General features: G+C 41.4%; 2 protein-coding genes across 2 annotated transcripts; one reads left to right on the forward strand and one right to left on the reverse strand.

Annotated features, from left to right (window-relative positions):
• Window positions 1-976: 976 nt before the first annotated feature.
• On the forward strand, window positions 977-7,692 carry LOC148347077 (zinc finger protein 518A). The gene is made up of 3 exons (XM_088323413.1): window positions 977-1,108; window positions 1,642-1,767; window positions 3,808-7,692. Exon 3 carries the CDS (start codon window positions 3,818-3,820, stop codon window positions 7,493-7,495), a length of 3,678 nt encoding a protein of 1,225 aa, XP_088179539.1. The 5' UTR covers window positions 977-1,108; window positions 1,642-1,767; window positions 3,808-3,817; the 3' UTR covers window positions 7,496-7,692.
• Window positions 7,693-8,772: 1,080 nt separating this feature from the next.
• On the reverse strand, window positions 8,773-18,158 carry adgra1a (adhesion G protein-coupled receptor A1a). Its single transcript, XM_088323414.1, has 6 exons — window positions 17,726-18,158; window positions 13,095-13,222; window positions 12,891-13,014; window positions 11,349-11,488; window positions 11,194-11,289; window positions 8,773-11,127 (listed from the first exon to the last, which is right to left on the reverse strand). The coding sequence occupies exons 1-6, from the start codon at window positions 17,726-17,728 to the stop codon at window positions 9,741-9,743; spliced, it is 1,878 nt and encodes a 625-aa protein (XP_088179540.1). The 5' UTR covers window positions 17,729-18,158; the 3' UTR covers window positions 8,773-9,740.
• Window positions 18,159-25,862: the final 7,704 nt, after the last annotated feature.

Genomic DNA, 25,862 nt, shown 5'->3' on the forward strand with positions numbered 1-25,862 from the left:
ACATACAAATACCACCACTAAATTCGCTTTTAGCAGATCTAGGGTTGTGTGTGACGTCTTAAAGCGAGCAGGAGCACTCAATATTCAAAGGAGACTGCATTTCGTATTCTGTTTTTAACGAGTAGCAGAGTAATGATCCATGTAGTTCCTTTTTAAACATGTTAGTCCCAACTCTTGTGTCACAAAGATGAAAATGATGAAATTGAAATATAACTGATTCATCAGTGAATCAGATTTGATTCAGATAGCATACCTCAGTCAATAGCTTCCCTTATTAATTAAAATGCAGCACCCATTTATTCACAGCAAGATGGACTTTGTTTATTTAAAAAAAAAGATAATCTGTATAAACGAGTTAATTTTATTTACCAAATAAACGACACAATTACTTCAGCATCCTTCTTAGTTCTTTCCAAATTGCAGTACATGTAGTGTTGCTCTTTACACATTGCAGGATTTTGCTGACTTCATCCTCATGAGCAATCTACGTTGACATCATTTTTTACCAGCAATTTGAATAAGAGGAAAAGGCAGGATAAAATTGGCGTACACAATTTGAAATTATCAAATAACGTCTAAAATAAAGAGAAAACGTATAGGTTGACAGTTATGAGAATGTTTTCCCCATTAGAAATTGTAATACGGTGCTATGAAAATATTAGGCTTGTGCTATATTCTTGTTTTCTGTGATTATAAACACACAATCTGGCTTAGGCTACTTCCTTCTATTAGTAACTGGTTAGATTTTCTAGTAGTGTCATTAAAAATAACAGGTAGGGGATATAACTCATGCGTGGCCCATCTCAAGGTTTATTTCTTCATGCTGAACATTTTGACTTTTTCCTCGCTTGCATGCAAGTTTCAGATCAGGGTAAGTTGTAATTGTAGCCTTGATAAAGGGTTGTACAAATAAATGTGACTTGACTGACGGGTTTAGTTTTACCGGTAAACATCAAATCAAGCTAATCTTTTGAAATGAAACTTGCTAAAGTTATGTTGGAGACGAAGAAGTATGTACAATAAAAAACACTTAAGACTTATTTCAGTTTTTATTTTTCCCATTTCCAAATAGTTGACCTCCGGGAGTGCCTGTCTTACCTCAAATTGGGTAAGTGAAACTTGAATTAATTAGATTTTGACGTGCATTTCTGCCATTCTGTATCGACAATTGTCTTTATTTGAATGAAATAAAAAAGCCTCAACAAAGTAGCAGAAGTATTACATGCACAATCCAAATGTCTCTCCAACATTGTGGCATGCACCTGGTCTACTTTTGTATTTTTCTCTTCTAACGTTTTCTTATAAAGCCTGGGGCTTCTTCTAATGCAAGAGTCTCAGTAAAGCATTGTATGTTTACTAATTTGCGGAGGGAAAATAATTACTTTCAGTAGTTTGTGCCGACTGCCATTCATTACTTTGTTCCGTTATCATGGGCATGGCTCCATTTCTTTTGAAATGGGCCCTTTCCTTATAAGTTAGCCCAGTGCAAGCCCCTAACAGCAATTGACACAACCAAAATTGCCCATAACTGTCTTAAAGTTTGTTATATAACGAACTACAATGCTTGTTACCAAAGGTTTTTTAATCTGCTTTGCAAATAATTTTACGTACAGGGAAATAATTCTTTGTTCTTTTGAAAAGCACCAGCAGAAAAAAAGAAGCACCAGGAGACATGACAACTAACTTTGGCCTTGCCCACCATCAAGGATCTAAACGGCTCTTTCAACCACCACGAATGAAACTTTAGCTGCAAGGATTCTTTTTAAGGTAAACACTTTTACTTTCTTCCATTTAAAAGTTAATTTCATAGGTAAAAGATGTGGGGTATGTAATGGTGTAAAACACATTGATGCCAACTCATAGAAAATAGTAAATATACCTCTTGGTAATTGGTTATCAAAATCTTGTTCTTTGTCGTTGCAGTACGTCGGGGGTCGCTAAACCTTTCGACTCAAAGAGCCATACTAGCATTTTTGTTGATGTTGTGAGAGCAATACCGTATATTATAAGACAAAATTCAGCAAAACCGCTCTCCAGACAAAAGCTAATTTTTCGGCGCATTTTATTTCTCTGTGGGACGTTGGATAAGTTGCTAAAATTTATGAAATAATAATAATGCCAGAGCCTTTGTCCCATATCAACAAATATACCTCTTTAAATGTGTCTCCCTTACACATTTACTTAAGATTGTTGAGGCTCATTTTGACCTTCATTTCTTTCATAAAAAATGGTTTCAAAACAAAGTGCTATTTTAAGAAAATACATACATTAGCCGCACCTGAATACAAGCCCCTCCTGCCCACATTGAAACATAAGATTTGATATTTACAAAGAAAGACGGTACACAGAAAGAGTTTTAATAATATACGGTACCTTAACCCTTGCCCCCCACTGGTGGGCCACCGGACTTCTGATAAAAAAAAACGTGTCACATATCATCGGAAAGCTTAAAATTATTGAGATTCAAGATATTATAACCATTTCAAAATGCACTCATCAAAGAAACATCACGATCAGTCTGAAAGGAGATACCCAAAAACTATAAAGCCGATGTAACTCACCATTAACTCTCCTGGCTTTTTTCAAATTCTTTGAATGTCCGCGCAAATGGCTTCGTCACATCAAGGGCTGTCCGTCGACTCTAACTGTGTAAAATATGTACTCCAAAACACACAATAATGCCTACAGCTAAATGGAGATCGGCCTGAAAACATTTTTGCTTTGTTGGGCGTCGCTTCTTGAAATTTGTTCGTTTCACTCTAAAACTCCCTTTGAAAATAAACAGACTCGTAAAATTATTCCGAAAAATGGTAGTTTGCCCGCCACTTTAAATCAATCTTTTCTCGGCAAATATAAGACTTTTTTTCACGACCCACAACCCACGTTAGCCTACATGGGCCTGTTTAATAAAACTGTTATCGACTCCAATAGGTCCAAATATGTTCAGCCAGTAGTAACCAAATCGAATAATGATGATTGACTCATTGGTTAGCCAATTAAATTTCAAACATAATTTTATGCCATTTTCCAGGGGTGTATTCAAAACAGCAGAAAATTATGTGTGCAAGGCAATCCGTGATTCATTTTTACGCAACATCATTACACGCAAGTGTGCACAATCATTGATTTGATTTCCGTTAAGATAAGTCAAACATTTACAAATCTTTCACAATGGCAAAACAATGGCCAAAGTAAAATACAAATTTACAAACATTTTAGTGTAGTAAATTAGTCTCCAAATGGCCAGCCTTAGAAAAATCATAGAATACATTGTTTTCTTCTTCAGATTGTGATCAAATTTGACAGGATACCAGGTAAGGTTTCACGTTATTGCGTCACCTGTTTTACAGCTAAGTCGCCCCTGTTACACTCATCTTGCATGTGATTGCAAAAAAGAAATACAAAATCAGGCGAGAATAAAAACCTTCTATTCATGTGTGGTCCGACTCTGATTACTCAATGTTAGTATCACTTGCAGGGATCGTTCAGTTTGGGGCAAAACTTCAGAGTCTTGCCTTACAAAAGAGACCAATTCTTGTATATTCTCCAAATATTTCAAGAACAGCATTCAATCTACTTTGGGTATGTATGTCTTGGATTGGGATTTTCGGCGAATTGTTCAGGAATGTTACAGTTAAAACAAAAGTGATGTGAACAAAACCAGAAAATGTATCAAATGGTCCTAAATAATAATACAAAAGGCAATTTTAAATATATTAACTAAATAAGTAAAAAAATAAGAAAAATAACCCGATGATGGTTCTGTGTTTCCATGACTTACAACAGTTGTTTTCTTCTCGCTTGTAGGTCTGTAAAAATGGAAGAGGACCTTCAAGTAGCTCCCACTCCTGCCTTGAAGTACAGCACGTTAGCTGTAGAGGATGACAAAGGCTCTCGGCGTCGCCCCCAAAGAACTTTACGCAGTCGCCGCGATCCAGACGGATTGCCGGTCAAGCGAAACATTTCCACCAAGAGAGTCAATTGCAAAATTCGGCAAGGGGCTTATTTTTCCGGAAATATCCTGAGCTTCGGCTGCTCCGTCTGCAAGGACACTTCCACGTACAGTCCCAACGATCTCCTGAAACATTTTCAATGCTCCCACAAAGGAGCGTTGCCTACTTACCCTTGTGATTTGTGCGCATTCGTCACAAACGAATTTGCGGCCCTTCAGTGTCATCGGATCGGGCACAAAAATACTCTGGTCACGTGCGAGCTGTGCTCGGACGGAATCAAATATTCTCTGCTTCTGCTGACCAGACATTACATCATGTTTCACAGTCAGAACGGAAAGTTTCACTGTGACCGGTGTGACTTCACAACAGTGGACGCGGGAACATTCGTTCAACACATTCATCATCACAACGAGAGTCTTTGGAAATGTTCCAAATGTCAACACGTCAGCTTGAACAAAGCCGATCACCACAAACATCTCAAAGCTCACGCCGTTTCCCTAACTTGTCAATCGTGTGGCTATTGTGCAAAAAACACAAGGCAACTCCGAAGACACGCTCTCGCCACCAGCAAAGCGGGCGGATGTCCATGCAAGAAAAAAGTCCGTCTAAAAGAAAAAGTTTTAGCAGATGGAGATACTCCAGGCCAAAATATTCTTGATGATATCTCTGAGCTGCAAGAAACGCTTACCTTACCCAATGGTCTAAGTATTTCAGGGACTTTACCAAACCAAAACGGTGGGATCACGTCTGAGAAATATTTGGAGGCAGGCCACCAAACTCCTGACAGTTCTCTGGTAAAAAACAACTTCTTAAATGCGGAACAATCAATATCGGAAATGTTGCTGGACAACGACGGTTCCGGCTCACAGACCAATCCCAATGCGCTGACGGTTTTGATGGTCAAAAATAACATCTCGCTTCCACCCAACTGCACAACCAAAATGATGGGATTCAAGACCGTTGATGGGAAAAAACATTTGGTTCTCAAAGTCATACCTGTAGCCAAGCCTCAAGAAGATTTAGATGTTTTGGCCACCAGGTCTCAAAAGCCTCTTGAAAACGGGGCCACGTCTGTAAGGAAAAGTGCCTCGCCACATTACTTTGCTACTCCACCGGAAAGTGGATCTGGCAATGAAACAGAAGAGATCATGGCGGTGAAGGTGAAGATTGAAGAGGAAGAAACATCGATTTTCCCCCTAGAGTCTGCTCTATATAGTCCTACAAATGGGCCATCAACTGCTGCAACAAATTCCCTCCATTCGATTGTAGTCAGGGGACAAAATAGCCCTCGTCAAATGGCCTGCTCAGAAATAAACCTGTTTGATAACAGATCGGGCTTTGAACATTCTGAAAACGAATCTGAAATGACATTAAATCTTTCCCATGAAACAAGGCCTAAAAAAATATCCTGTAAAGACAAAGTTGGGAGTTGTGGCTCGATGGATGAAAGTAACATAATTTTTAACACTAAAAGAAAGCTTGTTGATGGGCACAAAGAAAATTCTTGTAACCCTACTGAAAATGGCGGATTTATTTCTATCAGCCAACCCGAAAGTCAAGCAAGCACGGGAGCAAACTTGATAGATTTCCAAAATTGTTCAAAAAAATGGACACGTTTTGCTCCTCCAACAGAGGTGACTTCATTCCAAGAAAATGCCACAACATTGCAAACTTGTGTCAACCATGAAGTGTTTTCTTTCCACAATTATTCCAAAGAAGCATTTGCCATTTCACCTGGAGGGTGTCAAGAAGGACACCTGGTGTCTGATCACCGAGAAGTCGAGGCCAGGCCACCATTGGCGGAGTCTGCAAAAACTTTCCAGGATAGTGATGACGAGAACCCAGAGTCTGTGCTGAAAGATTTTAACGTAATCAAAATCGAGGAGGAGCTCCTTCCAGTATCTGAAAACGTCTTACATAAACTAAATCTCTCTGAATTGGGCAGTTTTGTAGAACAACACTCGAATGAAATCATTTTGCAGCAGCTCCATAAGGAACAAAATGAATATTTGCAAAACACCAATTCTTGTAGACAAACAAAGATAAATCAACAACTTGAAGCGCTCGATGAGCAGCAGCAAGTTGTCGTAAACATAAATGAGAATCATTGCGCCATTCCATCGCAGGTCAAGCCTGCTCCAAGATTTCGGCTTATCACAAATTGCACAAATCCTCAAATTAATGTCTCATACATGAAAAAAGGCTTTGAAACCTCAGTCAATCCGGCTGCCGATTCAGGCCCTCAAAAAGTCGTCAATTTGGCCAATCAAGGTCACGATAACGTGCCGACACTCCTCCAAAGCGGTACCGGAGCCTCTACGCGCCATTTTCTCATCAATAGCTCAAATGGTAAAGGTCATGTGCTCCTTTCAAGTGCGTCTCAGAGTACCTGTACGGACAAAATTACTAAGACCCAACCAACTTGCTACTTGCTGAAGCGATCAGTTCATTCCAGGAGCGGCTCAGGCCTCAAGCTAGCTAGTGCAAAACACCAACTGAACTCAAGAACTGTTCTGGCAATGCCTGCCAGCTCTGCTGACAAATCTAGCGCTCTACCAACTGGTCGCCAGAGATTTTTGCTGCGGTACGTTTCTCCACCCAAGTCCGATGTGCTTCTCAACCATCTCCAAACAAAAAACGCTGCTCAGTCTTGCCACACCAAAGACAAACGAGGAAACAAAGTTGTCTTGAAAATTGTCAGCCCCGCCGCCAGTCGGCTTCAAAGCGGCTCGCCTTCCCCAAGTTGTGAAGCACCTCTTCTGGCCAGCTTTCCTCCATCCCAGTGTTTGCTCATGCCTTCTAAGAAAACCGATGCCAACACTCGCAACAATATGAAGATGGTCACTGTCAGGGAATCCACACCAAAGATGAAAGCCAGTGACGCGGCCAAACCTCAACTGGCCCCCAGGCCCATTCGACCTCCCAGTGGAAGGAAAGTGCGCAGGAAAGCAATGTTTGATGAACTTCCTGTTACGACGCATAAAGCAAGAAAGCTCAGCAACAAAGTTCAGACTGAAAAAGCCTCTACTGTCTTTTGGAGTCCCGTAGCAAAAGAGGTGGAAAGAACCTTGAGACTTTCACCACACACCCGTCTACAGACTATTAAATGTCCCCGTAGGTACCAACCCGTCGTGGTACTCAATCATCCAGACGTCGATATTCCCGAAGTGGCCAACATCATGAAGGTCATCTATCGGCATCGGGGCGCGGTCGCCAATGTCACGCTCTCACAGACAACCGTCCGAGCACTTGCTCAGCTCAGCTTCCCGGGACAGAAGACCCATTGTGTCCCGTTGTCGAGCCAGCGGCCTGGCCCGAGATCGCTTCACAGTTCGGTCCGGGAGCGTTTTCTTCTCAAACTCAAGCTGAGAAAAAAGGCTACCAAAAAGTATGAGATAGTGGGGCCAACTCTCAGCAGCCGGCAGGAGTCCACTGTCTTTCGCTGCTGGTTCTGTGGTCGTACATTTAACAGCCAGGAACCTTGGATCAGCCACGGCCAGCGACATCTCATGGAGGCCACTAGAGGCTGGAATCAACTTTAGGCAAGTTTTTTATTATGAAAGGAACTCTTTGCGGTTTTTATTCCCTGGAACACTTTTTCAAAAAAAATGTATTTTTAACAGCTATTTTGTTGGTGCTTCTGTCTGGAAATGGATGTGATGTGATTTCAGTCATGCGCTGGTCTCCGAACTGTGAATACGTGACACTGTAATAAAAGTATGAGGATGTGCAAAATGTATCAACAGTTAACTCTTTTCTCAGGTCTGCATTTTGTCTGTCTGGTATAAACAATGTTTTCACTGTAGGGCCTAGTGTGGGTTCTCTTGGAATTCAAGTGAAGCCAGACAATCAAAAGGAGGCTTCCATTTCATATTTTCAACAGATTTTCCCTTCCTTTCCATGCCTGGTCAATAGGGGGCGCTACCTGTCCATCGAGTTAGTTCTGTTAGGCTTCTGTTTCATCCAATTCTCAATGTCCATTTTTGTGTGTATAGATTTGTACAACTGACGGGACAAGTGAGGTCAACAAAAGTATAAGGATAATGTTAGTAACTATAAATGAAATCAACGGCAGAGGGTGTTTTTACTGAATCTTGAGAGTGCTTTCAGCCACACACAACACACTAATCAATAATTGAAAGCAGTAAGGGATGGCTGGGCTGGGTCTCTAGAAGGCAGGCGAACAATCAAAACGTTTTTGGGCACAATGCAAGTCAAAAAGTAACATGTACCCTTTTGTGCTGAAGTTCTCGGTGGGCTAAAATTTTTCTAGGCAGCTGCATGGCACTACAAAAGGCATTTATTTCTCAAAATTGGTTAATAGGAGGAAAAAATATTCCCACTTTGTGCACGGTAAAGGTGAGAAATGTGCCGCCCACTTAGATGGATCAAACATTTGGTGTTAACTCCGTTTAGGGTGTGGCACTTGGCCTGGTCCAGTTTATCTTTGAAAGTGGAAGCCATGGCGGCAAGCTTTGAAATAGGTCACGTTCACATCAGGCACGGCGGCATGAATTTTTCTGACTCTGCTGCTGAAGTGGTTTGAGCCAGTGGCCCGTGGCTGGAGGAGAGCGCTGCCTGACCGTGTGGGGGAGGATTAATGCTAATCACCATTGGCAGAGATGTTTTGTTTTTTTCTTGATTGCTTTCCCGATTGATTGATTTTCCTAGCGCTCCGGGTCCCGAGGGTGCTGGAACTCATCCCAGTGGGTACTGGTTGTTCTCTTTCTCCTATGTATTGTTCCCCAGTGTTAATAGCTAATGAGAAGGTTAACCATTGTTAATGTTGTTTTTATAAAAAAGAAGCAAAAGCAAGACCGTGTATTACAAGACATTTTATTTTGTTTGCAGACAAAATAAGAGGACGATAATGTGTCGCGTCATAGTTCAGATCGTCCAAAAAGTTAAGACTTTCAAGAAAGAGCCTAATCTACCAACAGTCGACCCAACGGTTCTTGTTCAATCCACAAAAGTTGCGCACTGTAAACGTTTGTGACGCTTCCTTTGTTGTACCACGGTGTTGTTGGCGCCAAGCTTCCCAGTCCTTGTGGATCCAGCCAGCTTGCTTGACAGTTCTGACGGAGCTCCAAAATAAATCTCAAGTGCTCTGACCTACGCAAACAAGTTGATTTCTTTGTGAACAATTCTGAAAGATCTTCAAGTCAAAATGCATGGCCGTTAAGTCATGCAGTTTCAAAAAGGACGTCTTCCGGTCCATATTTAGAAGTGCAGACATGGAGTATTTTGGCATATGGCAAGGTAGGGACACAACAATCACCCAGGTATACACAACACCATTTTAAAATTGTGATGCAGGCACCCCAATATCTTTTTTTGCGAAAGAAAATCATTTCATCCTCAACGAACCAGAAAAGACGTAGACAAAATGATTCATGAATTGTTTTTTCAAACCACAATAACTTTAACATCTGAGAGGACAAACTTTGCAGAGCAATTCTTGGCCACACACAAAAGTGCCCCCCAACAAACTGTTCATCATGTAATATGAAGCTTGAATTTAGAGGAAAGTTAAAAACGGTTGATCGTATTTGCCATGTTTTTATTATTTCGAAGGAGTCATTAAAAACATTTTTTTCCCCTATATTTTATGCTACATGAAGTAGACGACAATAATAGCAAAGTGCACTGGGAGTTCAGGAGGATCTGTACTTGATAAAGACAAAAAATATTTGCAGTTGATCATAAATCACAGTGCAACGTAAAGAAAAATAGCATTAATTCAATCTCTTGATTCATAAATTCCACCTAAGAGTTTGGGCGTTTTCACTAGACAGTGGTTTCATTCTTCCAAGGTCCAGTCCGTATACTCCCTGACGCATCCGTCACAAACAGGCTATCTTCCTGCAGGCTGTGGTTTCTGCCTATGGTTACTCGCCGGTTGATCGTGGCATGTCGTCGAGGCAAAGTATTCCTCGGGCAGTAGCCGTTCTCTGACTCCAACTGTCTTTCCCAGTCCTTCTTTGGGATCTTCAAGGTGTAGCAGGACGTTTCAGGGTCTTGCGGATAGAGCAAAGTGTTGCTATCTGACGTTTCAGAGCAGCTTGCGGTTGCTGAACTGTACGAGTGCCACTGGCAGGCATTGAGCCTTTGGGAAGGCAGAAGGACGCTGTGGCTAGAAGAGTCCTGCAGGTTGTGACAAGAGCTCTGGTGCTGGTCTAAGAGAGGGCTGGGGCGGGAAATTTGCAGGTCCGGGTGTAGACTATTTGGCACAGGTGAGCCTTCCAGGTAGTGCATATTGTTAGGGACTTCTGGCTGGGAGCTGCATGAACTCCCATCCATACTGTTTGAGGTCACGTGGGTGCGGTAGTTGCGGAGACAGGGACGTGGATGGTTGAAAGAACGGGACTTGGTTCTGTCAATGAGGCAACTCTGAAGTGGTACTGGAGGAGGAGGAAGCTCGTCTGAAAGGGCGGGCGGACACACTGATAGTGCAGGCTCTGCAAAAGGGGAGGTGGCAGCAGCTGCCGTGGGGTTCATGGCTGCCACGCAGCAAGAAGCGGTGTGACTAGCGGCCAGATTTGGGGAAGTGGCTGCATTTTGGTGGTACACACTTGGAGCCATTTGTGGCGACAGTAGCGGCTTCCTGCCCAAGCAGAAGGAGTTGAGTTGACAGTGCGCTTGATGGAGATCCTCCTGTTTCTGGTTTTGTCTGTGACCATCTTCGTCAGCCAGTTTAGCTGTGCTGGGGCAACAAGCCCACCAGCGGTGCCACACGTCATCACGCTTGGCACAGTGCTGGATGAGAAGAAAAAGCCCAAGAGTGACGCAGAACGCGCCATACAGACAACTGAATATCATATCCAGAAAGCGGCCCAGAGATACTGCCAGCGCTCCCAAGGCCCATGTGGACACAAATAAAAACAGGGTGAAAAGCCCTGTGCACAACTGTGACTGAAAAGAGTGCTCGTTTGAGAGCTCAGACACAGCGCGATCGCCAGTCGATCCCGGAGCCCCCCCGAGGTCCGCTTGGTTAGGCTGCTCCGCAGACGACAACTGCTGCTGCTCCTCGCTCAGCATTCGGAGCTCGTACTTCCTCTCCGGGTGGCGCCTGAGCTGCACGTAAGTGCACAAGAAGTACACACACATCACCAAGACCAGGAGACACACCGGGGTGTAGAAGCCTCCCAAGCTGGCCTCCCATGCCATCCAGCAACTGCAACAGACATGCAAAAACATCAGGATGCTTTTGTCAGTTAGCTTGCTTACAATGACGACTTACTAGGGTGCGCCGTCCCTGCTGCCAAAGTTTTCCGTTCCGAAGGCTGCGGTGGTTCCCACAATAAGGAGGGGAATTCCGTTGCACGCCAGATAGAATCTACAAGGGAAGACCAGAAAAATTGGGCTGCTCTCTGTTGAGAACTGTTTGAAGTTTACCTGAGAACGCCGCTTTTGCTTTCAACCAGGACATCTGATGCTTTGAGTGGGTCTTTGGACACATCATGACAGATATTTCGGGCCATCAACGTCAGCCACAGCATGCTGCTCAAAGAAGCATACTGGAGCACCATGCCGACCTGATGGAGAAGAGCGTGACAACACGACAATGACTTCTCCTAAATCCGTCAACGTTTTCTGGGCAAGGTTTGGTCATTTCTAAAATGAGCTCTGTATTTTCTGTGATACGTAAGCTGGGGTAAGATTAATGAACGTGTTCCTTGCTTTTTCTGTGGAACAACTCGCTTAAAAGTCCTTGTGTCTCTAAGAGTGGAGAAGCAGGCAGATGAGATGGCTGCTTGGACATTAAAGTAATAAGCAGCACCATCCCTCACGCTGCGGCTGACTAATCTTGGCAATCACGTCCTCGTCAAGCATTCAGATGAATGGTCTTCAGTGCTACACATTTACAATAACAAAACTCATTATTTTGTCTATTCTGAACTGTCTACTTAATGAGAGCTTCAAGTGACCAAGATGACTCAACTTAAGGCTTTATGATAAATAAATCATGTCATTTTTTTTTCAGATTTGTTGTTACTCTGCTTGCTTACAATAATGAAGGTAATTCTCTTTTTACTGATGGACGCATACAAAATAGATTGCTTAGGAGGCCAGGGTCTTTCATTATTTTGACTCACTGTTGTTCATTGATTTGACTTTTCTGATTTGTTTTTGTTCTGTTTTTACTATTAGACACCTGCAAAGGAGATTGCTTAGGATACCAGGGTTTTATTGCTGTTATGACTATTATGCACTGTTTTACATCATTGCCAATATTGGCCTATGATGTTGCTGCTCTGGGATTTGTACGCTCTTAAAGGCACAGTGTGTAATATTTAGTGCCTTGTACTGGTAAAAACAACTTTCATCCAGTTGAAAAAAAAAACAGATTTGAACACTAAGCATAAATACCTGAACTGTCATACCAATGTTAGTTTTTATAGAAAATCATAGGTCAAGAAAGTTTTGCATAGTGGAATCCCTATGTAAGGTAGCCACCATGTTTGGCTACGCTGTGTTCCGTAGCACCGTTTTTCCATCGCAATAGACAATATTATATTATTTAGTGTCAAAATATATTACACACTAGGACTTTTTTTTTTAACTTAGATTTAATAAAAAGAAACAGCTTGGAGATAATGAGATCTACAGTCCTCTCCTGTTCTCCTTACAAGCTCAAAATCATTGATTCTTCTCTCCTCATATTGAGTGTCTACTGAACTATGTACTTATCATTTAGTCCTTTAATCTGGATACTAGACATCTTGTGGGTTTTGTATGGTCTTTTCCTGTTAGCGCGACCTTGAAATACATTAATGTCTTCCCTATTTTTAGAGTCTACTAAACTATAAATTGATCACTTTATCCGACCGAAATTTGATGACTCATCATATTTATTTCATTCGGCAGTTTTGCCGTTTACAGCCAAATACTGAGCAACGCATGTTAGTGTTGGAAGGAGAAAGGAGAGCTACTTACAATTGGACAGGCCAAAGGAGAGTCAATTTGATTGACCCCTCCCGCAAAGGCGCCAAAGGTCACGCCCGTGTGAAACAAAAAGTTGAGAAGCGTGTGCCAGCCGTTCCTGCTGATACGGATGACGCTGGAGAGGGGTAAAAAAAATGCAGATGCCAAAGGTAGAAGCAAAACCAGAAGAGACATTGTGTGTGCTTGAAGAATCACCTGTGATGGATCAGGTAGGTCCCAATGGACACCAGCAGGCATAGCAGCATGACTGCCGTGCAGGCGTAGACCACTGGATGCAGGTAGTCCCCAGGGTAGGGGGGGAAGGACAGGACTCTCTTCAGGTCCTGTGGACCGGCACACAGCCCAGTTCAACAGCAAATTTTTACCCGTTGACGCAAAGAAAAATGCCGACCACCACTTTAGATCTTCCCTTAACTTATCTAACTTGTGCTTCTTCCCTCTCAGCCTTGGTGGAACCACGGTGAAGCGAGTTTTTCCTTTGCACACCGCAGGAAATTATGCTTTTTTTCCCAGACTATAAGGCGCTCCGGAGTATGAGTTCCACCATGCAAAAACATGCATAATTATTAAGGAAAAAACATATATAAGTGACATTTTGGGGGGAATTTAACACCAAAAACATACATGTCACCTTGAAAGGCAATTTAAAAAAAGAGACCAACAGGCCATATAAATTTAAACGGTATACAGGTTACATGATTGACAAGCCTGTTAATTCCAGTAAAGACGTAACACATTAAAAGTTATTCCGATAACTCTTGCAGGAATAACATGTTTACCAAAAACAATTTTTTGCTCACAGTCACTAAATCCAATAAAATTTACATCCTCTGTGTAACTGTCAACCTAAACGATCAAACCATATATTGTCTCCCGCTTCTACGTTGCTTACACTAGACGCATTGTCACCTACGCTGACTGCTTTTTGTCTGCATATTTGACTATTTTCCGCTTGCAATCTGCAGAATGTGATTTTTTTTCAGTGCCATTTTTGTTTAGTTTGTTTTTATCTATTAGAAATCCCTTTTGAGCAAGTTGAAAATATTTACTTTGGTGAAATGACGCCTTATCTTCTGAACATTCATGTCCAGATTAGTAAAAGGAGGCGGTGTTATTTCGCCAACGTAAATATTTTCTATATTTCTATACAAGGTTCAAATGCTATGTCAGTGTCTGAAACTTATGACAAAAAGTTAGCGGATACCAGGGCAGACAACTCTGAAAAGTTGCCTGCCCAGCCATAAAGTTGCCTGCCCCATTTTTCACAACTTGGAACACAATAAGACGACTCATCGCAAAAAAAAACATTGTTGCAAGGTATTAAGGATTGATAATCAGAATATATAACAGAACAACACTTTAAAATTAAGTTTATTATAAATCTACTTATAACATTCATTGTATGTATACAGTATGACATCGCTGTTTTCCATCTGCCATCCGTATGTACCTGTATTGACTCATCTTCATTCATGCAATGTTTGCATTGCGTCGTCTGCACAAGCCACATGAACTCCTCTTTCCACAATGCTTTTAATGTAAGTTTACGTTTTGTAGTGTCATAAATTTTGTTTGCTTCTTTTGAATATTTCTTCTGGGGCTGAGGTTTTGGCTTTATTCCTTACCACTAATCCATTTGTATTGTGTTCTCTGTGTGTCTAATGATATTTTTTTCTTGAAAAAGTTGTCGGCCACCCATCCGGAGACGTTTTGTAAGTTGTATGCCCGACGTACAAAAATGCACATCCCGGGCGTCCGGGCAGATGTTATTTCAGACACTGGCTATGTTCTTTACTCTTCTATTACATATCCCCCTAAAAACAGATAATAAATCATATTCGTGATTTTTGCGCGAGTGACATATGCTAGGGCAGTGTTTACCAACAAAATGTGCCGGGAGAACTTTTCTGGTATGCTGCTGGAAATTGCCCAATTTTATCTTCACAAACAAAAAACTTTTTTTTCTAGTGATCAACTAAGTAACTTAAACTTTCATCCGTATCAGTAGGTGGCAACTCATTTTTTTCTTTTATATACTAGTTATCTGCTAAAGGGGGTAGTACAGGGACACATATTCAATAATGGTTTCTGTTTGAGATTGCCAGGGAAAAAACACTGAAAAATAAATGGAATAAAGTTAAGGGTGGCATGGCGGCTGAGTGGTTAGCGTGTCTGCGGCACAGTTCGGAGGTCATGGGATTAAATCCAGTAACCAGTATTTCTGTACAGAGTTTGCATGTTCTCCCCGTGCTTGCCTGGGTTTCCTCAGGGCACTCCTTTTTCCTCCCACATTCTAAAAACATGCATGTCAGGTGAATTGGCCGCTTCAAATCGTCCCTAGGTGTGAATTAGCGAGTGAGTTGACCGTCTTTTTGTGCCCTGCGGCTGGCCACTGCCCGAAGATAGCTGGGATGTGCTCCAGCCCCCCCGTGACCCTACTGATGATAAGCAATGCAGATAATGGATGGATGGATGGATGGGTGGGTTATTTTCCTGGAAAAAAAAACCTAAATAAAATTACAATAAAACTTAGAAAAAATGTTAAAAATCTGTTACAGCAAAATGGCTAACCTGTGTTACTTCCTGAGCCACGGTGACCACAATCGATGAGAAAAACTTTATAATCAGTTTAAGCTTAAAAAAATCAAATTAAAAAAAAAATCTACAGACAGTGTGCATCGAGATTTTTTAATGAAAAATGTGTGCCTTAGCTCAGATGCGGTTGAAAAACACTGCTGGGGGTGAGGGGGTGTGTTTGAAATGATCAACACAGGCCTAGAGCGCCCTCTTGTAGTTTAATGTGAAAGTAACATGAAATTATATACCCGCTAATTATGTGTCAATGATTTCACAGATATGTCTCATCGGAGTATAAGTAGCAACCCGGTCAAACTATGAAAAAAATTCTGCGACTTATTGTCTGGAAAATAGAGTAAACCTTTTGAACTTTCAGAGCGGCCGACTCTATTGAGCTTTGAGGACTCGTTCAGTGTTTTTTATTTTAATTTTATTTTGGGTTGCCAGTGGCGTGTTTTCACGCTCCTTGGGGTTGTGTGTGCAACACGCGTGCCCTCATAACGCTCCAGCGAGCGAGCCCCCGACCAAACAAAGCGTGACTGATTCGGAGCTTTTGCACAGCGCACAATAAAGACAAAGCCATGTACATGAGCGTGGCGCTATTTTCAACAAAAATGAATAAAAAACATGGGAGAAGCCAACGTCCAAGGACAGGAACCTCCTGGCAATAGTCAAGAAAATTCATCATACGATAAGATGAAAGTTATTCTTGCAACTGCTCTTGTCGAAGCAAAAATAATAAAAATGGATGCTCTGCTGCATGCTTTTTATTAAGCAAGAGTGAGTGATGTGTAAATAATTTAATGTTTGCATGGGGTTTTTTTTTGCTTGCTGACAATGAAGACTGCTTGGATTTTTTTTGTTTCTATGACGTAATGGAGCGGGGCTGATGAGTCAATGTTTATTGGGATTTTTTAAAATCGGTTTTTACCATCAAACACCTGCAAAGGAGATTGAGGCACCGTTTACATCATTGTCACTATTGGCCAATCATGTTGCTGTTCTTTGAATTCTAGGACTGGTCTACCTTTTGTAACCTAGAATATTTTAATAAAAATAAAGAACTCTTAAAACAATTCGGAATATTTGCGTTTGAGGTTCTTGATTTTGCCACTCCTCTCTTGTTCTCCTTGCAAGCTCAAAATACATTGATGTCTTCTCTTCCTATTTTTGAGTGTTTGTTAAACTACAAACTGAAAAATTCCTTAGAGTTTTGTACGGCCCTCTCCTATTCTTACAACTTTGAAATTGATTAATGTCTTCTCTCATTATTTTGAGTGTCTACTAAACAATAACTGTATCAGTGAGCTTCTGTCACTTGCTGTTCACATCTTCAGGAAATATTGAGCCCTCACATAAAAACATCTTCCTGACTTGCGTGAAATATATTTTGATATGACAGTAGTACTGCTAGCGACAAATTTATATATTAACATTTTTTTAATGTTCTGCAGAAAGAAGCCATTATTAGTTTCATGTATTTGGTATTTTTGGCCGCAACGAGAAATGCATATTGATAGGTGAAATTCACCATTTTGAAGTCAAAAAGGGTGACGTATATAAATTGTATGGATCCGATGAGGTGTCGAGGGAGTTTTTGTGAGATTTCCCTGAGTGAATTAGGCATTTAAGGTGGTGTGTTTGAATTACAATCAGTGTAGTTCACACAGGCAGGAGTACTGTATTTATTCGTCTGTAACGCGCTTTCGATTTGATCTCATTATGACAATATGCTTTATTTTTTAATACAAATGTTAGAGATTGAAGAAAACAGAAAGTTGTCTTGAAACATGTGAATAAACACAACAAGTATGAAGAAGGTAACAATTCTTTGATGTATCTAATGATGTTTCAGACTTTGAAGGACATTGTACATTTTATGTCAATAAATGATTTGAATCAAGTAGATGCATGTATTCAATCAACTTTGTCACTTTAAATGTTTAGTTTGAGATGAAAATAGTCAAACACAATTTCATACCGATTTTCAATTGAAAAAAAACTACCCCAACTATAAATATAAGGTTTCCTCGAAACCCTTCTCCCGTTTTCAAACCCTGACCAATTTTCACGCCTGTTCAGTAAATAAGAAAAATATTTCTTCTCGCTTCTTAAAGTTGAATGTGCACTACTTCACGCATGGGCTGCATCATCATCAAGACCATTTTTGCAAGTATTTTTTTAAGATTTATCTATTTGGAGTTGAATCGAGCATGCAAATGAGGAATGAGTGTCGTTGAAGGCCTCACCATTTGCTTCAATCTCCGATCCCCACTTCCACTTTGGGCTCCACGCAAAAAAACAATAGAAGAGACGCCTTCAATCGGACTTTTCACACTTTAATCCGTTTTTGTGCGTGGTCGGCATAGATGTCCTCTTCGGAACCGCTTCTGAGGAGCAGTTTCGGGTTCCTCCATCCGAGCGGTCTCAGCTGGACTCAGCGGTCCCGTGTGACGTCAGCCCGTGGGCCGAACCGAGAAATGCGTGCGTTGAGGCGCACCGAAGTCGAGCGACGCACTTGCAGGAAAATTCTCTTTAAAATAAAATAAACGAAAACAAACAACAGCAAGTGGAGGTTCTGGACTTGGGCTGAATTCAGGTCAGTGGAGATGGCGTGACGTGATGCAGCCTGTGACGTCACAGCGAGGAGGAGGATGATGATGACCTCAGTTGACAGTTGCGCCACCAAGCAAATGCCAAAGAAAGCCTTGACATTTCTTGTCCAAATCAAGGATTTTATTACGCTTACGGCCCCTAGGATTACACTTTGAGGCCCTTCTTTTATTGTGAAAGTTAAAGACACAATGTGTGCTATTTAACCACTAGATATTGGCGTGTTGTGTGGTGCACTGGAGAACGTGTGTTGCAAAGGACTAGGAAGAATATACTGCGTTCGTACAGGTGCTGTAAATCCTTGAAAACGCTTGAATTTAATTTTTGTGATTTCAAGTATTGAAAAGTGCTTAAATTCTAGATAAGTCTGCTTAAAAATAACACCGCCATTGCTCTTCAGTTACATTTCTTCGTTCCTTGTGATTAACAGCAGCTGGCATGAGTTTGTATGGTATTGTACCATGAAGCGTCATCACCCCCTACAGTTCGCGCCCAAGAGGACTTGTGCATGCTACACCTAAACAAGGCACTATGAAATGTGTATTAGTAGAAGGATAACAAATCAATTGTGGACATTTTGTAGAGATCGAGTAAGCCTCCTTCCACTAGAGGGCCCCAATCAGGTTTGGAGCTGGGCACAGCTGTGTCAAATATTTACACACCTGTCCCTAATCATCCTAGCCCTTTACATATGACAGTTTGGACACCATTCTTCGTTGGGTCATTGTGTTAAGGTTTTTTTGCGTGATGGACCCATGTGGGGGAAGCAAAAACTGGAGGTTGCAGCACAGAACATTGGCTGAAAGTCCTTGCCCCTCACCGCCGAGACAGAGAACTGGGAGCGGCCGAGGGGCATTCTCATGCCGCTAGGACAGGGAACCAGGTTGCGGCCGAAGGGCCTTCTCACCACCAAAACTATGTTTGATATATTTGTATATTTGTAAAACAAAATGATATGGGAAAATGAAATCACACATAGAGCCTTGAAAAAGTCAAAGAGTTATAGCGACAGGATTTTTTTAACAATGGCAATTTTTAGCAGATGAGATTAAAAAAAATAACTCTGAGCCAATCTCTAAGAAATAAAGATGGTGACAAAAATACTTATTGCACAAAATGCATAGATGTACAAACAGCAAAAGATAAGACTTTATTTCAAAATAAAACATTTTTAAAAACTTAATCACTTAATCTGGAGGTCTTCACCAAGCCCTTCTATACCCAAATAAAATTGTTCTGGACGACTATGCATCACTTTGGAGCCAACTGGCTTTACCTAACACTAAAAAGGTGTAAATGCTCTCAACACTAAAATTTGGCATGCGTTCACTCTGTACAAGCGTAAATAAACCACTTGATGTTGTAAATGCGGGAAGTGGATACAAGCAATTTTAAACGTTTTTCCATTGCATTTAAAAAACTGAAGTAGAGGTTGCAAAAATATTGCCCCCCTGTTTTCTCAACTCGGCCAACTGACACCAGAAGTTCTTGATGACTTCTGAATAATCCAATGTTGACCTAGATGGTTAACAATGGAAAACAGAGTGTACTCATGTGTTATTAGGTCTCAATTGAAATGCACCTGGCAGCACGACGGCGCAGTGGTTAGCGCAGGTGCGGCACAGTTCAAGTCATGGGAACCTCCTGCGTGGGTTCTAATCCAGCTCCAGACTTCCTGTGCGGAGTTTGTATGTTGTCCCCGTGCTTGCGTGGGTTTCCTCCAGGCACTCCGGTTTCCTCCCACATTCCAAAAAACATGCATTTCAGGTGAATTGGCCGGTCCAAATTGTCCCTAGGTGTGAATGAGCGAGTGAGTTGTCTGTCCCTGTGTGCCCTGCGATTGGCTGGCAACCAGTTCAGGGTGTCCCCTGCCCACTGCCCGATGATTGCTGGGATTGGCTCCAGCACCCCCGCGACCCTACTGAGGATAAGCGGTGCAGCTAATGAGATGAGATGAAATGCACCTGCTCTGGGATGGGCTCAGGAAAGACAATAAAACAGACCGCATATGAAAACCAAAGACCACACCAGGCAGGTCCGGGAGAAAATTGTAGCAAATTCCAAAGCAGGAATGGGATATAAGGAGATTTTGCAACAGTTACACATATCCCTGTATGCGAGCAATAATATCAGAATGAAGAAAGCATAAATCCACTGCAAACCCACTAGGACCTGGTCGTCCCTCTCAACGTTCAGGTCAAACAAGTAGAAAACTAATCAGGAAACCAACCAAGAGGTCCATTATCACATGGCATGGCCTGCAGGCTTATACAGCTGATGCGGGACAATCTGTGCATAAGAATTGTAATAGGTGCCTATGCTACTGTCATTGCAATATCTTAGAATGGTCAGCAGGTTTTTTGTTTGTTTTTTGGACAGCGTTCTGGTGTTTCTTTTTCTTAAAAAAATATGTTTTGCCTTTGATTTAAAGATAAAGTATTTTAAAAAAATTAAAAACTAGACAAAGCAGCATGAGGATTAATCTCATTTGTCTCAAACTTCGAGCAGCGCTTTTTCTATCAACCGCTAGATAGCAGCATTTCTCTTGCTGTCTTTTCCTGCCGCTCTTGGCCTGGATGAGGGACGATTTTAAAAAAAAAAAATTTTGGGGGGGGGGGGGGAACTTCCCAGCTCCCCAGCTCAAGGGAAGCACCACAGGATTTCCGATTTCCTCCACATTCCTACTGGAACTAAATTCACTTTGTTTAGGCCCTGCAAACTCTGCATTATAGCCAGGACTTTCCTGCAAACGAAGCATTAAAATTGAAGGGCCTTCAAATTGAAGATGTGTTACCAAAAAAAGTAATTAACTACAGTGTCTAGTTATTTCACTACCCCCTCCAGATTACTGACACTCAAAAGTAACACGTTACTAGGAAAGTAAATATCCGTTACAAATTATACTCATATTAAACCCAACCCCCCAAAACTCCTTTAAAAAAATCACATTATAAAAAAAGAACCCTCCATATTGGATTTTTTTGCAAACTTGAGAGACAAACACTCTATATCCATTTTGTCTTATGTCCTCAAAGCCCTCAAGAGTTTTCCCTCTCCATTTCTGGGTACTGTCCAGGTCATTCTCTTTTTCCTCCAGGAATGATTGCCAAGAACCGGAACCGGATTAGGACCCAAATGCGTGACGTTTCTCACACAAGCCTTTTGTTTTACGGGAAATGGGGAGTCAGGCACGTTAGGCAGCAGTCTCTTTTTTCTCAAATTCTGTGCTGACATTTCCCTCGTTGAAATCGTTCTTCCTGCATAAGCCACGCCCCTCCCCACTTGTGGCCTACCTTACTCTACTGGTGACAGACACACAATCAAATATGCGCATATAAACTGAATACGGCTTAGATTCAGATTCAGATTCAGATCTACTTTATTGTCATTCTAGTACACGTGTATACAGAACGAAATGTCGATACATCTGACCCGCACAGTTTCCTTGAATGTACATATATAAATAAAATGTTGTATTGAGTTGGAGTATTGAGTACTAATAATATACTAAGTAATTATGGCTATGTATAGTATTTTACAGTCGCGCAAATAGTGCAAGAGGAGCAGCTAACCAGATGTGCAAAATGGGCAGTCAGGTAAACAAGCCAGGTAAACAGTAACAATAACACTGTAACAATAACGCTGTAAGTACAATAGTGCAGAGAAACAGATGTGCAAGGAGTGGCTAGCTATAAAGAACTGCCAGTAGTGCAAAAAGTCAAACAAACCCAACAGATGTACAGATTAGCAGCAGTTTAGATTTACTATGTGTTTGATTGACCGTTTAACAGTCTAATGGCCAGGGGGACAAGACTATTGTGGAACCTGGTGGTCCTGCACCGGACACTGCAGTACCTCTTCCCAGAGGCTAGCAGAGTGAACAGTCCATGATGGGGGTGAGAGGGGTCCCTGATAATGTTCTTAGCTTGGGATAGGCAGCGCTTCTGGCCAATGTCCTGAATGGAGGGGAGAGAAGTTCCGATGATTTTATCTGCTGTCCTCGTCACCCTCCTCACACTACCCCAGTCGGAAGCGCTGCAGCCTCCACACCACACAGAGATACAGCTGGTCAGGATACTCTCTATGGTGCCCCTGTAGAATGTGATGAGGGAGGGTGGGGGCAGGTGGGCTCTCCTCATCCTCCGCAGGAAGTACAGGCGCTGCTGTGCCCTCTTAACCAGTGATGCAGTGTTCACGGACCAGGTGAGTTTGTTTGTGATGTGCATACCTAGGAACTTGATGCTGCTGACAACCTCCACAGCCTTTTTGTTGATGAAAAGTGGGGCATGGTTGGGCTGGTGTTTCCTGAAGTCGACAATGATCTCTTTAGTTTTGTCAACATTCAGGACCAGGCTGTTGTCCCTGCACCAGCCCACCAACTGCTCCACCTCCTCTCTGTAGGCCAGGTCGTTGTCATCCCTGATGAGGCCCACCACTGTTGTGTCGTCCGCAAACTTCACGATGTGGTTTGTGGCGGACCTAGGGACGCAGTCGTGTGTCATCAGGGTGAACAGCAAGGGGCTCAGGACACAGCCTTGGGGGGAGCCCGTGCTGAGGGTGATGACATCGGAGATGTTCTGACCAATCCGCACTGACTGGGGTCTGTCAGTGAGGAAGTCCAGCAGCCAGTTCCGCAGGGGGGTGTTGAAACCCAGGAGTCTCATTTTGTCTACCAGGTGTTGTGGGATGATGGTGTTGAATGCTGAACTGAAGTCCAGGAACAGCATCCGCACATGGGTGTTCTTCTCCTCTAGGTGTGTCAGGCTCAGGTGAAGCGCAGAGGAGATGGCATCCCCGGTGGAGCGGTTTGTCCGGTAGGCAAACTGAAAGGGGTCGAGTGAGGAGGGGAGACTGGAGGTGATGTGCTCTTTAACCAGTCTCTCAAAGCACTTCATTATGATGGGAGTCAGTGCAACGGGCCGGTAATCGTTGAATGATAAGATCTGGGGTTTCTTTGGCACTGGGATGATGGTGGCAATCTTAAAGCATGATGGAAGTAATTTTTCTGTAGTATTTCCATCGGAGTATTTTTTAGTATATCTGTAGTACGTTTGTTGTATTTCAAAAGTAGATTGTTGTATATCTGTAGTGTTTTCATAGTATTTTTGTATTATTGCAGTAGTTTTGTGATTTTAGTGTTTTCTAGTATTACCGTAGTATTATTTGTTTTGTATTTTGGTACATTTTCTGTAGTATTTCCATATTAGAATGGTTGTTGTATATCTGCAGTATTTCTGTAGTGTTTTTGTAGTGCAGTGTTACTGTAGTTTTACTTTTGTAGTATTTTTGAGATATTTCCATTGGGGATTTTTTGTAGTATCGCTATAGGTGTAATTTGCAGTATTTCTGTTATAAACTTCTTGTAGTAGTATTTTTGTAGTAATATTTCTTCAGTACTTTTTTATATCATAGTATTATGTATTGGTATTTTTTAGTATTTTAGTAGAAGTATAATTGCAGTATTTCCAAAGCAGTACTTTTGTAGATTTTATTGTCGTATTTCCATAGTAGTATTTTTTTGTCATATTTCTCTAGCATTTTGGTATTTTTTCTCTAGTTGTCTTTTTGTAGTTTTTTTTTTTGAGTAATTCAGTAGTATTATTTTGTAATGTAGAATTACTGTAGTAGTATTTTTGTAGTCATTCTATACTATTTTTTATTTTCAGAATGAAAGCAAGATAATATTTGGGGTCCCTCTTTTTAAGCACTATATTTGATATTTAGTTTTGCAGTTATTGTGTGGTATTATTGTTGTATTTCTGTAGAAGTATTTTCGTGTGGGCACACAAATTGACAAGGGGGCAATGTTGGCACCCAAAAAGTTAACCACTCGTGAGGGCCCCTTAGTGGTTGTGGGGCCCTTAGCAGCCACTTAGCTTGCTTATGCCGGCATTGAACCGGAGCCTCCACGTGAGTCCACAGACTCCGCCGCTATGAAGCAAGTTACTCTAACCGAGGGGAGGAAGGGGGGCGGTAGCGGTGCTAGGAATCTATTGGACTGAACCATTTTCAAGGCAGTTAAGTATTTCCGACTCTTCACATGTTCATATTTTTGTTTTGCTTTAATTTTAAAAATATTTTCTCGTTTTTATAATCATATATAAGCCTACTCTGTTCTTTATAATGGAAAAGAGTTTAAAAATACTTCTTGGAGGAGCCTAGGTCAAATTTGGGGGTGCTCGAGCACCCCCCAAAACAGGCTGGTTACGCCCATGCCCATGCCCATGCCTATATAGCTGCGGAACGTAATTTTCCGAATGAACCAAAATGGCAAAAATGACTGGCAGACGCATTTGATAGAAACGTCTGGCATTAAATGCATACCTGTCAACCTCCACGGCTCCATGCCCCTACAAACTGTCGTATTTTCCCTTACAAAATACAAAATAATCTTACACCATATTTTTTTTCCAAACGTGTTTATTTATGTAGTTTAATATGTTATATTGTGCATATGTTTTGCTATATCATATATATTGTTAATTAACATTTTGTTGTGAGATCCTGAGTTGCTCGACATGAATGAGGTTTATTATAAAAAAAGTTCAAAAATGAAGTAGCTTGGACGTTCACTGTAAAAGGAAAAAATACAAGCAAATATAGTTAAGTAGAATAATACATTTTCTTATTCAAATTATGAATTCATTTTCTGCATTAAATTATTGTTGGTAATATACTGATTAAAGGGATAACCACAAACCTGTCTTTTTTCATTTTCTCCTTTTATACTTCTTTTTTTTCTTAACTTTTTTATACAACATAATAATTCGTAATATAATGCATCAAAGCAAGTGAGCCGTTTGAGAGCCGGCTCTCTTTAATGAGTTGAGCCGAAAAAGAGACGTACTTCCTTTCACTACATAATTACCACATGAAATCCGATCTTTTTAATACCACATGTATTTCCCGTTTACTCAATCAACCCTGCCTGCTGTTTTTAGATCAGAATGACTTACGGCATTTTTATTTAGGTTCGGCCATTGCGACCTGATGATTGTATCCAAAGAAAATTAAAAACTATGTTGTAATGTAGGCCTACTGCTCTGATTTCACTTTGTTCACGTGTGATCGGAATGATGCATGATGGGAAATCCCCAGGTGGCAGACGCATGCTCACAGTAGCATCAAACCCCTCGCTTCGTTTGCAACGAAAAAACGATACCGAGATAGAGGCTACCGTGGCGAACTCGTTTGACTTGATTGATTTGCCGTTTCGTGATAGATAGGATGGTACTCATAATTGACAAATTTGTGTTTTTCCGTACAGATTTTCTTGTACGTCGCACACGCCTTAAAATGCATAATAAACTTACTTTGTACGGCAAAAACGTACAGGTTGACAGGTATAACCGCGTCACTGCCAACACTAGTTGGAAACAAAATAAAGGCCATTTATATTTGTCAAGTCAAGTCAAGTCATTTTTATTTGTATAGCACAGGGGTCGGGAACCTATGGCTCGCGAGCCATATACTGTATAGCTCTTTCTATGAATATCTGTGGCTCAGAGACCAATTTGATTGCATGCAAAATTTCTCCATCTTGTTCAAAACCGGAATTGTCTATCCTATTCAGATACACGTAATGCCAAACCAAAGTTAATTTTGGGGAAACACTTCGCAGTATATATAGGGCACGTTTTGCACTACAATTTACAGTCAAGGTGTCACACAAAAAAAGGGGGGAAAAAACTCGTTTTGGCTGTACAACGCTAAAGAATCCTTTATTTAAAAGTTCACTATATAATCTGTGTTCAGTGTTCAGATACTTTATGA

The sequence above is a fragment of the Urocampus carinirostris genome, chromosome 19 (assembly GCF_059441175.1).
Source record: "Urocampus carinirostris isolate Australia breed hairy pipefish chromosome 19, RoL_Ucar_1.0, whole genome shotgun sequence".
Lineage (NCBI taxonomy): Eukaryota > Metazoa > Chordata > Actinopteri > Syngnathiformes > Syngnathidae > Urocampus > Urocampus carinirostris.